This window comes from Littorina saxatilis, linkage group LG17 (assembly GCF_037325665.1).
Source record: "Littorina saxatilis isolate snail1 linkage group LG17, US_GU_Lsax_2.0, whole genome shotgun sequence".
Lineage (NCBI taxonomy): Eukaryota > Metazoa > Mollusca > Gastropoda > Littorinimorpha > Littorinidae > Littorina > Littorina saxatilis.
Genome location: NC_090261.1, coordinates 19624731 through 19641038, shown reverse-complemented (window position 1 = coordinate 19641038; position 16308 = coordinate 19624731). Strand labels below are relative to the sequence as shown.

At 43.8% G+C, this 16308-nt stretch overlaps 1 protein-coding gene and 1 long non-coding RNA gene across 3 annotated transcripts in view; one reads left to right on the top strand and one right to left on the bottom strand.

Moving 5' to 3' along the window:
• The first annotated feature begins 302 nt into the window (after nucleotides 1-302).
• The window catches only part of LOC138952777 (E3 ubiquitin-protein ligase HECTD1-like), a 124298-nt gene continuing 108292 nt past the window's right edge, over nucleotides 303-16308 (top strand). For both annotated transcript variants that reach the window (XM_070324502.1, XM_070324501.1), the window contains exon 1: nucleotides 303-791. In XM_070324502.1, coding sequence (XP_070180603.1) covers nucleotides 652-791 — 140 coding nt within the window. In that variant the 5' untranslated portion in view covers nucleotides 303-651. The remainder of the gene's footprint in view (nucleotides 792-16308) is intronic.
• LOC138952800 (uncharacterized) lies at nucleotides 5470-5949 on the bottom strand. The gene is made up of 2 exons (XR_011451421.1): nucleotides 5871-5949; nucleotides 5470-5625 (listed from the first exon to the last, which is right to left on the bottom strand). It is a non-coding gene; the product is annotated as an uncharacterized lncRNA (long non-coding RNA).

Here is a 16308-nt window from a genome sequence, read left to right as displayed (position 1 = left end):
ATCACTTGCATGACAAGGCCGCCTCAGCTTTGCAGTGCCGACTGAATAATCAGTTTCAGCGGCTGTTCAGTCGATCTCCTTGTGAATTTGATACTGTTCAGTTCGGTTTCAGGTCTATTTTACAGGGCTTTTTATGTCATTATTATTATAATGATGATAGTGGTGGTGGTGGAGTTCGGGTGGGGTCACGAAGTTCACAACGTCGTGTCAGTATTTCGCTTTCCCGGAAAGAGCCGATCCATGATGTCCTTCACCTTGGTCACGCGATCGGCCTTCACACCTGATCGAAAACGAGGCTGGCATTCTCTTAGTTGCTGATGTTTTCTTGGCAAGTAGCCCCCATCTTGATCTTTTGTTTATCATACTGCGTATTTTTGAGGAAATGACTTTCTAACGCGAAGGATGTTCGCATTGTAAAAGCTAATATGTGAAGAACTACTTCAAATTTGATCTGTTGGTGTCGAAGGAAGGGCGGAGAAAGGCAAAGATCGAATCGTGAGGTAAAGTGTCAGACACTAATTCAGGAATGTTTTGACTGGGATCAGAACACTTATGATCACTCGCAAAAACAGAAATGGATACTGTTTTATAACACACTTACGCTGTAGGAATATTCTTCACCTTGTTTAGTTTAGCTGATTAGACGTGGACATGGCGGAGGTGGACCCTGAAACGCTGCTGGAATGGCTGCAAATGGGCCATGGAGACGAGCGAGACATGCAGCAGATTGCCCTCGAGCAACTTTGCATGCTCCTTCTAATGTCAGACAATGTGGACAGGTGCTTCGAAAGGTAAGATTATTCTTTTTACAACTTATACTTCCAATGGTTTCAGCCATTATACTAACAGCAGCTTAGACAGCACATAAGGTGTGTTGTGTTCGATTTAGGAGAGATGTGTCATTTTAGGTCAGTTCTGTGAACTTTCCTGGTTTCTCCCAGTGTCAGGTCACGGTTTCTGACACAGTTTCATTCAAATTTCGTATGAGAATGATACTTGATAGCACTTTTCCTGATACAGTCATGTGACATAATGGTCAGCCAAAATGACCGTGGTCACAATATGGAAGAAGAAGATATGAGAAGGAAATAGTGAGTGTTTAGAAGCCAGTAGATCTATACAACGGGCCTTGTGGTCTACCAGTGTGCCTTTCCTTTGTCTGTGGCTTTTTTAGTCCATTGGCTGTACACAATGGATTAGCCTGAGGTTATTTTTAGTACGTGCTTAATAACAAAACTGGTGTGACTCAAAGCAGCTCATTCCCCTGTTACTTGTCGTGCACTTAGCCAGACAGTCATTGAACCTGTCCTGTTTTCTGTTGTTGGGCTGTCCAGCATACATACACGTGTATGTATATACTATAAGTGGTACATTGGTTGGGTCATAAAGAAATGTTATTGTTATCCTCTTAGTCTTACATATTAATCTGCATTCACCAGAGAGCAGCTGATACATCGAACCTTCTTGACATGTTTTGTTGATCAACAAGGAAGCACTAAAGAGACAGATGCACAGTTTATCATGGATATGATCTATGTGTAAATATTTTGTCTTTAAGTTTAACTTTAAGGGCAACAAAACTGAAAATAGATATTAAACTAGCAGTCAGGCCCGGCTTCGCCCGGGTGTTTCTGCTCTCCCCTCTCTCAGAAACCTCTCGAATCTTATTCCAATGTGGATAAGAAAAATGACAGTGTGAGCTCATACATTTGGATGTATAGGCAAGGCAAGTTTCTATTTGGTTCAACGTGTTCTTCGTGATTTGTTTACCGCCGCCTTCTCACACCCACTGTAGTTACCGTCTGATCAAAGCACGCATACCTCATGAGTGAGCGCGTCATACCTTTTTGAACAGGGGAGAGAAATCTGTAAATTCTCGTGATCTTTCACTGAGGCGATCGTTTCGTAAACATTATTCGCGATGATCTGGAAGGCAGGGAGGGGGAGCAGGGGGCAGGGTTAGTGTGTGTGTGTGGGGGGGGGGGATGATAGCGGGCGGGGGGTAACCCTTGAGAATGACACGGTATACTGGTTTGATGAGAGTTACCTCCCTTCCGTGGGTGACAAACCATGACTTACCTCCCTTGCACTATATAGACTGTATTGATAGATGGGGAGGGTAATTATCTGAGGAAGGAAACAATGTCTGGAGAAACTAAAACCCAGGTGCACATTTGTGGGTCCAGGGCAGTGTGCATGCAAAATATCTTGTGCTTATCTTTTGCCATCTCTGAGGTATGGCGACCACAGACAGACACACACACACACAGACAGACAGACACTCTCTTTTATTTATATGTATAGATACACACCGGTCTTTCGAGTTCTTTTTGCTTCACTTTGTACACAAACTGTACTTTGGAGTTACTGGGACGTGTGGCATTTGAAAATTGAAACGTGCTTGTCCTTTCATCATATTGCTGCAGTTTTTAACAATCTAGCTGTGGTGAAAAACGTAAACTGTCAAGCCATAAGTGTTGACCCTATGTAAACTGTAATCAATTAACTTACTATATTCTCAAACAACACATAATACAGTAAAACCTGAGTCTAGCGGACCCTTGTTGTAACGGCCACCTGCTACATACGGACAGTTTATCATGGCACGAACACGATTTCAACAATAACTAACCTTTAACGGGCGGACACCTGCCACTTACGGACGCGGACACGATTTTTCGGACCGTAGGAAGTGTAAACACTGTCACAAACGGACACAACGTACATAAAAACGCAACTTCGAAAACTCGACTGTTATGCAGTCAGTGCTCGGCAGCCGTAGCACAAATGGTTGTTGATTGGTTGTCCTGTCCCTTTTCTGACCAATCAGTGGCTTGTTTAGATGGAGACCCACTTTCGCTCACTCACTTTCGCTTTGCTCACTTTCGCTTTTCCGCATTGTGGATACAGTCACAACCAAAAGCAACAGTAGACTACTGTGTTTGAAAATGGAATCTCCAGCAGGAAAAAGAAAAGCGTTGACTTTAGAGCAGCGTGTCGCTGCCTTGAAAAAACTAGATAGCGGCCAATCATGCCGAGATGTGGCGAAGGAGATGGGATGTGGTAAAACACAGATCGCGAGGATCAAATCGGAAAAAGAAGACGTGTAGATGAAGGAGTGGGAGTCAGGTGCGCGAATCGACCAAAAAACTGTGAAACGTCGGAAAACGCAATATGAAGACCTGAACAACGTGGTATGGGAGTGGTATGGCAACCATTTATCATTTACCACTCCCCCCTTCCCCCCTCCTACTAATCTCTCTCTCGATCTCTCTCTCTTTGTAAGCAATCGTTCGAAGGAAACAATAGTTAACAGCTAAATTTCTGTTCCATGCATTTATGCTGAGACTAGAAAAACTGAATGAAACAAGAGCTGACCCAATTTGGTCGAGACACACTGCGGAATTTCCCGTTGAATGACTGATGAAGAGTCAGCTATTTTTAGCTTTGTGACGTCCGACTTGCGTAAGTTTGAATGCACAGTGTGTGTAGGGCACGGGGGGGGGGGGGGGGGGGGGGGGGGGGGGGGATGTTGTTGTTGTTGTTGTTGTTGTTTGCTACATGTATCATTTGTTTACTCACATTTTCAGTGAGTCTCATGTTCAATCCAATAAATACATACTACAGGACTGACAAAAAGTGTCTTGTTCATTTTACGTGCTCTTTGTAAAATATTGCCCCGGCCCCTCCACCTGTGAAGAAGGGACACCTGTCTAATAGGGACACTATTACCATTCCCCAAGGGTGTCCGTTAGAGACAGGTTTTACTGTATTAACAACCAAACTGAGAGGCACAGAAGGCATTAATAAATTATTTAGATCAGCTGAACTTGATAAGAAGGGAGATTATTTTACAAAGAAATAGTTTATACAGTTTACATTCATGTAGTGATGTATAAAAGTTTATTTTTTCACGCATATTTGTCAAGCTTCATGCACAAAGCGGACTTACAAAGTCTGAGCGCACATCGTACCGCCTCTGTAATTGGTCAAGAGTACAGAATAGTGTCCAGTCTCTGTGACACTGACATGAGCATGACAAATATAATTTTGTCATAAAACAATCTTTTTTACTCAAATTGGAGCATATAGTTATCTTGATACTTCCTACCAAAAGAATTTTCAAATGGGCTTTTTACTGAGTAGTATTTGAAGAAAATGTATTTGGTTTGCATTGTAACGGTAACACCGTGACCCTTTCAATCAACATCAACTTAAAACAAATCCAGTTTAATTCCAGGTCTTTATTTAACTTTAACAGCCTGCTACAAGTGTACTTTCAATGATTAAATCATAACAACAGTGTTCTAGTCTGATACAGTATTGAAAATTGCATGTAACTGTTGCATGTACGTAACTTTACACAAAGCAGAACATTTGACTCACAATGTTAAAAAAGTAACATATTTAAGTAAAATAAACAAACAAAAACTCAGTGAAAAAGTCTTCAAATATGTTAAGCCTTATCTTTATATTTAATTGTAAGAAGAAAAGTTCATTTTTCCAATTTCTGAATTATGTTATAATGCACCATGCATTTACAACATCAGGCGTTCCTAATTTCAAGGTAAAATGACTAAGTAAATGTACTGTATTAAAGGCTCCTACATTGTCAAGGTATGAAATACTTCAGTTAAAGTATTAATTAAGGTTAAAGTATCCCAACAATTGTTTTACTCGTTTTAATGTATAAAATAGAAAACCGAGCAATACATGCATGTAACATAACACTGTGACCTATCCTTTTTCTTACCCATTTTTCACCAGAAAAAGAAATCCATCCAGAATTAAATGTTCTACAAGTAAATACATAGATATAAACATATTTCATATCCAAAAATGTGAGTCCAAGTGATAAAGGGAAAGAATAAATAACAAGAAAAGACGTATGCAAGTAACTTTACACCAACTAGTGCTATTTGAAGGTGAAATAATTGTTATACATGTACAGCCTCTTAATCACTTAAATCGTACTAGTAATTGAAGAAAACATTCTCTTAATATTGAATGACCTATTGAGTGCTTAAGACAGTGAAATAATTGAATTTAAGTGGATTCAGAGCCAGTTTTAGGCAACAAACAAAATATCCCGAATAAGGGAAAGGCAAACATATCCATTCAACTTTTGTTATTACTTCAGCTACACCTTAGTAATCAAAAGAGAAATACTCAAACAAAACAGCAAATGTTAGACAAAACATTGGGCAACAACCAAAAATGTCCTACCAACCAAACTTTGCTACCAACCAGCCTTTCCTATCTTTCAGATTGTAACTGGACAACAGCACAACATGAACTCAAAAACAAAACATGAAGCTGCTAACCACAGATGTGGCACTGACAGATGGAATAGAAGAGCCTCTGCATACATGAAAATCAATGACAGTTTTGAACTATTAACAAAACAGCGTTCCACCCACTCGTATTATTTTTTATTGTTTTTTTTTTATTATGGAGGGAATGCATCTAGGCTGGTTGACCTCATGCTAAACAAATACATGACAACAGTACAGCTTCAGAAATCTTAGTGCATGGGAACAAAGGGCCACACATAGAAGTCTGTTTGCTTTCACGCTGTTTCTTCAGGAAATGTACTTCTGCACCATCACCAATGAGGGCTTGAATCTGCAACACAAAATAACAAGAAATTCCGAGGTGATATTCAAAGCGTACCAGTTCCACATAACTAATCTCATGAAAATCATCAATTTGATTGAATTAAACATAAATTACCATGCATGTTAATATATTCGTGTACATTTAAACAAAAACTAGTATCATCGGTACTGAAACAAACAAAAAAAATAAATCCCCAGTGCCTCAATTCTCACAATTTCTTCCTGAATGTATTCAAGTCCTTGTACTTTTACCCCTGGAAATGCAGGTCACAGTATTGTCAGCTGAGTCCACACCACTCTGTTCTGCAATCTTCACTGGATGTTGTCTCAGTTGATAGTGTCCATGCATTTACAACATCAGGCGTTCCTAATGAGAAGGAAGAAAATTTAAAAAAAATTAAATGCTGGACCGATGAAACAAACTTTTGTGTGTCCTGAAACACATACTGTTAAAACTCATCCTAATACATAATTATTCACTCTTAGTCTGAAAACACTCACCTTCTTTGTGAATTTTTTTTACCGAGTAAAGTTACATTAAATTACATATTCTTACTCAACTCACATAGATAGCAATAACTTCGTTTGGTTGCTAAGACATTGAAGCACTCTTACATGGTTACATGGGGAGATAACTCTAAAGAAAAACACCCACCCGCCATATAAGGCATGGGTCACGGTAGTTATCTCCCCTACCGGCGCCCGCGCATGCGCAAGCCGTACACCAGTAATACTCATTCCTTCTTCTTCAACGCACGGAGCAAGACGTGTGTTGCACTCGTCAATTTTCTATCTGCTGGTATTCATGTCGGTGTTTGACCATCGGACCTTGGTTACGCTTTCGTTGTCTCCTTCACTACTCCAAGTATTGGGTGAGATCTTTCTTTTTATTACCGAGACGCGATTTATTAGCTTTTTGGAACGTTTTGCGTCTTATGTTTTGGTTCAGCTTTGTCATCCAATATGGCGGACAAACCGAAAGATAAGGAGAGAGAAAGAACTCGGAGTTCGACCAGACAGGCTTGCTCTCCTAGCTCTCAATCAGGCAAAGCGCCCCAATCCAAAGTTAAGGTGGCTACCACCACTCCGTCTCGAACTCAGAAAATTCCACCGGCGGATAACGTTTCTGTCTCTGTTTTCAACCCGGCGAATGATGAATCGTTTTCAGTTGCGATTGACAAACCATCCGTTTCTCTTTCGGCTCCTTCCACTAAAGTTCAAGCGCCTAGCGCAGATTCATCTTTGTCTAAGACTGATTTGCTAGCGATTTTATCGTCTTTCAAAACAGAAGTGCATGAGTTGATCTCGTCGGAAAGACAAATAGCCCAACATGCTGCTCTGTCTCGTCCTTCGGGTGTTACTAATGTTTCCTCGCTTGCTCGGGTTCGCTCTGAACCGTCTGCTACGGTCACGTCCGCTGGCGTGGTGGCAGATCCAACGACGGTGTTGGATATGTCGGACTCATCTTTTGACAAGTTTTTGTCTGAGTCTAGGACATCAGCACCTCCGGGTGTTCTTGGCGAAGTACGCAAGCCTTTTAAGTCGGTTTCCGTTTCGGCGGAATTGCACACTGACCGTAAGGGTTTTCCCACAGACCAACCTGGCTCCGTTTTCACGGTCCTGGGCATGGGATGTGAAGGGCATGTGTCTGCTAGTTCCGCCCCCGCAATTCCAGTCGGGGCGGCTGCTGGCAGACAGGTTACAGGATCTTCCGGTTCCAATTTATTGGGGCTGGTCGATGCTCATGCTATACAGTCCTCTGCTGGTTCCGCTCCCACCGTTGGCGTCGGGGCGGCTTCCGGTGGCAGGAGAGGTTTGACTTCCGCCGTGAGCACTTCGCTGCTGGCGGGAGTCATTCATCAGCCTGTGGCTTCCGGTTCCGCTGTTGCGGCTTCCGCTAGCCTTGCTCAGGCTACTTCCGCTTCCTTTCCCAGCATTTCCGCTGGCATTGGACAGCCGGATGGTGGTTCAATCCACGGGTTTCCGGTTTCCGGAAATTTTTCACAACCATTTCCGGTTTCGGCTCAAATTGCCTCATCGGACGTCGGTTCTGCTGGACATCCCTCAGTTGATCATTATGATGCTTCGGTTGGGGATGAGCAGGATTTGGAGGAAGAAGCATCAGAAGCAGAAGAGGAAGCGTCTCGCCGACTTCCGGCTAAGCTACCTCATTTGTTGGCTTTGGCAGCAGAGGTTACTGCACGCTACTTCTCGGAAGGGGTGGCTGCGGCAACCACTTCCGCTGCTCCTCCTCCATCAGCTTTTGCTGACTTTGCCCCTTCGCAAGAGCGGACTGAGAACTTCAAGTTTTTGGAGTCACCTGCTGTGGCCTATCAACTTGCGAAAGTGTTTCAGGGCGATGTTCCTCTTCCGCTGTTATCAGCTTATGGGGATGCGCCTGCAGGGGCTCAGTCTTGGCTGGCTGCTTCCGGTCGTGCGCCGGTTCCGGTTGCGGCCTCTCAGAGGAAGCTTCGTCTCGCTGCTTTTAGCAGACCTTTGATTTCTTCCTTTGCCTTACCCTCGGCATCACTTCCGGTTACACCGGAACTGGCTTCCATTCGGCAAGACGGCTACAACAAAGAGAGGCTTTCTGGTTGTAAAGAGAAAGATCTCATTGCTGTCGAAGAATGCGGCCGCGCTGCTTTGGAATTATCGTCTCTGACTGACACTTTAATTCGTTCCCTCTCACGGGCAGTGACATCCTCTCTGAACCCTTTTGAGTTCAGGCATGATGCAGATCCTAAGGACGTTTCGCTCCTTTTTGCGACCTTAGGAAGGGTGTCTGCGGAGCAAATGGCTTTGTCTGCGAGGTTGTATGCGCAGGCCGTCTTCTGGCGACGTGAAGCTCTGCTGTCGGGCTCTCGTCTAGAAGACAAGAACATTCTGGAATCGCTCAGGGTCTCACCGATCCTTCAAGGTTCCCTTCTTGGACAGGACACTCTGGACGCGCTTCAGAAGCAAACTCAGCAAAACAAAGATTTGCAATTCGTGAAACTTTCTGAGTTTGCCTTTTCGAAGCAGCAAGCTAAGCACAGCGGTCCTCCTGCCCAGTCTTTCTCGGGGTCCTCCAAGCCTGGTCATAAGCCGAGCAGGGGTTCAGCTTCGAGAGGAGGGAACCGATCGCGACCTTACCCCAAGAACAAGCCTTCCTTCGGGAAGAGGGGGTCAGGTCGAAAGCCTAACCCCCAATGATGCCTCCCCGATTTCAGCACTCCTGCGTCCCCCACGGTTACTGTGGCGGGAGGCCTGTTGCGGGCTTTGCCAGTGTGGCTGAAGAAGTCAAACAATCACTGGATTGCAGGAGTGCTCAGATCGGGGTTCCGGCTTCTTTGGAGTTCTCAGAAGGCTCCATTGACCAGAACTCCTCCGGCTTTTCGGTTTCCGGCCAGACCGGAAGCCAGAGAGGCCGCTCAGGCCGAAGTAGAACTTCTCATTCAGAAGCAGGCAGTGGAAGAAGTTCGGGACCATGCCTCCCCAGGCTTTTACGGACGTCTGTTTGTCGTTCCAAAAGCCTCGGGAGGATGGCGTCCGGTGCTGGATCTTTCTCAGCTAAATCTTTTTCTGAGGAAGATCAAGTTTACCATGGAGACTCCCACCTCAGTGAGGCAGGCCCTCAGGCCACGCGATTGGGTCACCTCCATAGATCTTTCCGACGCTTACTTCCACATCCTGATGCACCAAACAGACCGGAAGTGGCTCCGCTTTGTTTGGGGCAACAGGATTTTTCAATTCAGGGCTCTGCCTTTCGGCCTCTCACTGGCTCCCTGGATCTTCACGATGGTGGTTCGCCAGTTTTGCATACTGATCAGAGGTCAAGGTATTCGTCTACGGACGTACCTAGACGACTGGCTAATTCAGAATCAGGCACAATCTCTGTGCCTCACGCACACACAGACCGTGTTGCAGGAGGCAGCGGAGCTAGGCTTCATGATCAACTGCAAGAAGTCCGAGTTGACACCTTCCCAGAACTTTACGTATCTGGGAATGGTATTCAACACTGTGGAATGGACAGTTCAGCCCACTCAAAGGAGGATAAACAAGATCCGGGATCACATAAATGCCACGGCGGTTCTGTCTATGGCTTCGGTCAGGTCTCTGACGTCCATCCTAGGCCAGATGGAATCGCTGGCTCCTCTGACTCATTTGGGCAGGCTTTACAAGCGCCCGTTTCAGGAGGCGCTGAACTCCAGGTGGGACCCTCAGTCTCAGGACTGGGAGACTCGAGTACCACTTCAGGACTGGTTTATAGAAACGACCAAACAATGGCTGGTCACAGCTTGGCTCTCGCAGGGAGTTCCCATAGTCCTTTCCCCGCCTTCGAGGCACTTGTTCACAGATGCCTCTCTCGAGGGGTGGGGGGCTCACCTGGAAAGTCACACGACCTTTGGTCTCTGGAACCAGGTGCAAGTCAAATGGCACATAAATCTGCTGGAGTTAGAAGCAGTCTTTCTAGCACTGACGGAGTTCCTACCCTTTGTCAAGGGGGAACATGTTCTGGTTCACTCCGACAACACCACAGTGCAGGTGTCCTATCTGAACAGACAAGGGGGGTCTCGCTCTCTGCCCCTGTCGCACAGGGCATGCGAGATCTTGATGTGGAGTCACAATCACGGTGTAGTTTTGTCAGCAAAGTACCTTCCGGGAAGGCTGAATGTCTTGGCAGACTCTCTGAGTCGGTCTTCCAAGATAGTACACACGGAGTGGACGATCACTCATCAAGCGCTTCTTCGCCTCTGGGCCCAAGCGGAGAAGCCGTCCATAGACTTATTCGCCACACGGTTCTCACGCCGTCTGCCGATTTTCGTGTCCCCATTTCCAGATCCCGAAGCGTGGGAAGTCAATGCTCTGGAAATCTCTTGGAGCGGGCTGATCGCCTACGCTTTTCCTCCCATTCCCCTCCTAGGGAGGGTCCTGCGAAAGGCAGACATGGAAAGACCATCTCTGATTCTCGTGGCACCATACTGGCCGGGACAGCCTTGGTACCCGGACCTTCTGCGACTGTCAAACGGCCCACCTCTTCCTCTAGATCTCAAAAGAGGCGACTTGGTACAGCCACGATCGGGCATTCCCCACGAGAATCCGCAGTGGCTTGCCCTGCACGCTTGGATTCTGTGCGGGAATCATTGAAAAGATCAGGTGCGTCAGACGCCACTATCGATTTGATTCAGGCGTCTCATAGAGGTTCTACGTCGTCAGTTTATACCTCTCACTGGTTGGCGTGGCTTAAATGGTGCAAGGCTAACGGAGTGAAACCTACGTCACCCCGATCTATTCAAGTGGCAAATCATTTGTCTTGGCTAGCTAGTCAGGGCGCCGCGCCGGCTTCTTTGAAAGTCCGTAGGTCAGCTATTTCAGTTACCTTGAAACAGCTAGGACATTCTATATCACGCGAAGGTTTCATTACTAGCGTATTAAAGGGAGCTTCCCTTCGTTTTGACAAAACGAAATCCGCTATTCCAGCATGGGATCTGCCCTTAGTGCTGGAATATTTAAGAACTCAAGACTTTGAGCCCTTATGCTCTGCCAGTCTGGCGAATCTTACGCGAAAGGCAGTTTTTCTTGTCATGTTGGCGTCAGGTAGACGAGGTAGCGAAATTCACACCTTGTCAGGCTCACCTCGCGATGTGTCCTTTGAAAAGGACGGTTCGGTCATACTTAGGTTTTGCGCGAAGTTTTTAGCAAAAAACCAAAAACCAGATAAACCCTCGCCATTAATCCAGATCAAACCTTTGAGCTCCATTCTCGCTCCTTCAGACCCGGATATTGCAAACTGTCCTGTGAGAGTACTGAGAGCATACCTGTCTCGTTCAAATCCGATCAGATCCTCCAGTCAAAAGCTTCTTTTCCTATCAGTCAATACGAAGAGGGAGAAGGACATAATTAAGTCAACCTTGGCGAGATGGGTCTCCACCCTAGTAAGACAGGCTTACATTTGGTGGCAAAGAAAAGGGGGGGGGGGGCAGTCAGTCCTTCCTCTCCGGTCAGCCCGGACTCATGAGCTTAGAGCCTGGGCATCGTCTTCAGCGGTCTTACGATCCAGAAGACTTCAAGAAGTCATGGACTCAGCCTACTGGGCATCTGAGGATGTGTTCATGAACTTTTACTTGCGGGATATCGCAAGTTCTCGTATGGATGGAACATTTGGTCTGCCAGCCATGGTGGCTGCGGGACAGATGCTTTCTCGATGTTAACTGTGAGTATATATTTTTACCCACCACCTAGATTAGCAATCTGCTATCTATGTGAGTTGAGTAAGAATATGTAATTTAATATAAAATTTCAAAAATAAATTTTCATTTAATTAATATACTTACCAACTCACATATTGAAATCCCTCCCAGCCTTCCCCGCAATTTATTTGAAGGGATGTGGGTTTCAGAACGGAATGAGTATTACCGGTGTACGGCTTGCGCATGCGCGGGCGCCGGTAGGGGAGATAACTACCGTGACCCATGCCTTATATGGCGGGTGGGTGTTTTTCTTTAGAGTTATCTCCCCATGTAACCATGTAAGAGTGCTTCAATGTCTTAGCAACCAAACGAAGTTATTGCTATCTATGTGAGTTGGTAAGTATATTAATTAAATGAAAATTTATTTTTGAAATTTTATATTCAAGCAATAGATTAAGTGGGTTTTTGTTTGTTTGTTGACCTGCATTAAACCATATCTTGGTTGTTAAGCAGCCTTAAAAAAAAACATCCACAGAAAAGAAAGAAAAGATAATAAACTATGTTGACGGCAATTTTTACTCATACGTACATGTATCTTAACACCGAATAATCCCTTAGTCTATGATTATGTTTGTGTTATGTGACATTCAAGCACATGTTTTAAAAAAATGCTTGTACTAAATGATCCACTCTTTGAACATTATAGTGTGCAATTAGTGTGCACAAAAATGTGAAATTCTTCAAGATACATTTGAAAGTAACTTTACACAAAACCTATGGTGTCATGTTACAATTGCAAACACCTTTAATCTATTTTGAAGCATTAAACAGTTTGAAAAGCAAAATTGTTGACTGTTTCCATCCAGTCACCTTTCAAAGTGGGATTGAAGCAGTCAATGAAATCCTGAGTTCATCTTAGCAATGCCATTTGAAAATGTCAGTATGACTGCAGGTAACATGACATGCATTTGTCGTGTTAAGTTACTTGCATGCACGTTTTTACTGCATGTAACATAATGCACAATTATAATTCAAATGTTACCATGAAGCAAACAATTCATTTGTATTAAAAAGCTCCTATTCAATAGATTTTGCTATACCAAACTTGTGTGATGAAAAATACATGAGTGTAACTTAACACCACTCTTTATGGAGTAAAGTTACATACAAACACATATCACTAAAACATCCCTTGTGCAGGCGAAAACACAAACTGAAGTGAAAGATCACCATTCAAAACACATCATCTTGAAAAATCAGACAGGTACTTGCAGATTCAGTTTCCATCAACAAGGTGATAGTTTGCATGTAACTTAACACGGGCATGTTGTCACAGTGTGATTGCGTTAGGTTACGTACGAACAGAACATTCAAACTTGGGTTTAAGATCGTACCAGGGCCATCCACATTCATCGAGAATGCGAATGTTCAGATTATTGCATATTTGTTTTCCTTTAAAATTTCCCCGATCTAAAATGAATGCAGCACTTGCTTGTAGTTGTACGTAACATTAACGATATGTACTTTCGTGTTAAGTTACAATCACGCGTCAAGATGGTAAAAAAATGGTAAGTCGTAAAAAAAATTTTTAATCCTTCGAGATCTCACAACACTACGTCCAAAATTGGTCTTCTCGCTATAAAACATGTAAAAAACATTCTCCCAAAGCAAACATATTCACGCATGTAACATTAAAAATAGTAACACCAAAAGTAAGCATCGTCACTCGCAAACATGTGCTCATAACAAATCAACAAACATTTTTCACAATTCCAAATGCGACTAAGATAACCCCTGCTAACACTGTTTTCACGTTCATGCCGTTGTTCGTAAAAATGATAATGTATTTTGGTCACTTTACTTGCATTTCATGTCTTTCACTGACAAAACTGCATGAATGTAACCATAAACAGCAAAACTTACCTCATGCTTTTTCGCCACAATGATCCATCAATGCTTCGACCAAAACAGCAAGTGACCAGCTTTTTTGTAAACAATATTCAAAATGGCCGCCGCTTACGCAAAATCTCGTTCACGTCCTAGTGAGGGATCGTTTTTTGTTGCATGCGCGTAACATAACATTTACGCGGTTTTCAATTATTTTTCCCTTGGACTGCTATGTAGAGTGGAATCAAGAAACCGCTTAAAGTCCTATGCCGAAATGAAGGCAACGACAGAAGCTTTAAAATCATGCTGTTTCCCGCCTACGCGAGACTTCCTACTCGTTGTTAAAATGAAGACGAACTCGGTACGAAAAACTAACGCGACGTTTACACTCAAGCAGCCGCCTTTTGAACGCAATTATACACATCGCCGGTCATTCGTTCGTCCTGACAGTAAACCTGCATTGAACTGCATTCATAACATGATATGATTGATTCAGTTTCAAATTGTCTCTGGTAAAGCGAACATGCAGCTTCAAAGTGTAGTGTGTGAATTGTGTCACGTTTCGCATTTCGCCGACAACCGACTTTTTCGAACTAATCCACAGATATATAACTCAACAGACACAGATTTGAACACAAGAAGACATGCATATTGAAATCAACTTATTTTGAACAGATTAGAACAGGTTTGATTGAGGTGCATGTAGAATGGTTGCCTTTACAAGGCTAGTTTTGTGACCAACTCGTGATACAGGCACTCGACGCTCTGTTGTACTCTTGACCATTTATGATTCAAATTAAGCTTCCTTAATCCGTCTTTTATAGCTTTTGGAAAATATAATTATAATGTTGACAGGAACTTGAGTATGAAACAGAGTTAAAGCTGTCGTCTATTTATGACTATCCGGGGCTACAAGTTTGAAAAGGTAGGGGCGAGAATCCTGTGCAGATTTCTGTACAGCGATTGCGGTCTGAAAATCGACCTACACTGCCTCATGACCTTGACAGCTTCATTCAACGCCTGTCTTTTGCGCTGGTAAATTCCTGTTTCCTCTCTTTGGGCTCATGAGGATACTTTATTTTCAAGAGGGTTTGATGCACAAAAAAACCGCCTCGAGATTTCGGGGCTGATGGCGTGATGCCCAAACCACGAGGGTACTTCACCAATTGTAGAAAAAATCGTGATTTTATTTTTATGCTGTTCTTTAAACAGCATCTATTTTATACCTCTCCTATTGTTCAGAAGTGAACATTACTATAGCTGTTTGTAACTTCACATAGTTTTGGAGTGATTTAATTACAGTTCTTTGACTTTATTTGCATGTTGCAAATACAGATTATATCGCAGCTATCACATGGCGTGAGACTGTGTGTAGCATGGCGACGTAAACATGTGCGGCAATTCAGTGAAACATGCAAAATAACGGCAAATTTCAATGGCAATTTTGACGTTTTTGCAACACATGAATTGTAATTCCACGGTAGCTAAAAAATGAAATTATTCATTTTTTATTGTTTTCCAAACTGTTCAGGGGCTCACATCCACGTCGGACATCAGGCATACACAGATATTTTTTTTAAATGTCCTATACATTTTTCATGCAAGAGGACATAGGTCCTATTGTTTTTGTCACAAAGGGGTCATTGTCCGATTATGCTTTCATTTGATCCGGACATTGTTTGTACTTTCCAATTTACAGTAGTTTGATTTGCTATTTTATCAATTTTGCGAAGCGATGTGTCTCTCCAAGCAGACGACACTTGGGGAGACTTTATGTGCTTTTTATAGAGAAGAGCTTCCAAGGGTCGCAACTCTAAATGCTCCAAGCCGGTTGACAGTTGCCTCCTTTCGCGGGTTTTTTCTTCCGAAAAAGCAACATGCCTCCGTAACAAAACTTGGTGCCAGAAAAAGGCCAGAAGCGTTTGTACTTCAAATCTCTGCCCTCATCAGCGGCACTGCGGCTAGTACCACTGAAATTGAGCTCCCTCCGGCCTCTGAGCAGCCAGAGCCAGATGAAACCGTCGCTCTATAAAGTTAAACTTCAGCGCAAAAGAAAGACGTTACCCCCTCCCCCACCCCCGCGCGTGGCTTTGTTTCAAGCTGGCCGACTTCATTACCAGGGGCGGGGATATAGCTCAGTTGGTAGCGCGCTGGATTTGTATTCAGTTGGCCGCTGTCAGCGTGAGTTCGATCCCAGGTTCGGCGGAAATTTATTTCAGAGTCAACTTTGTGTGCAGACTCTCTTCGGTGTCCGAACTCCCCCCCGTGTACACTACATTGGGTGTGCACGTTAAAGATCCCACGATTGACAAAAGGATCTTTCCTGGCAAAATTGCTTTGGCACAGTTAATAATTGTCTACCTATACCCGTGTGACTTGGAATAATAGGCCGTGAAAGGTAAATATGCGCCGAAATGGCTGCAATTACTGGCCGTATAAAATTTCATCTCACACGGCATCACTGCTGAGCGCCTAGAACTGTACCCACGGAATATGCGCGATATAAGCCTCATTGATTGATTGATTGATTGATTACCGTGGGTGTTGCACAACCCAAAGAAGCAACTGATGTTTTGCACGAAATGTCAGCAAACAGGCAAGTCAAACTCTTTTACCGTTCGCTGTTCAAACTT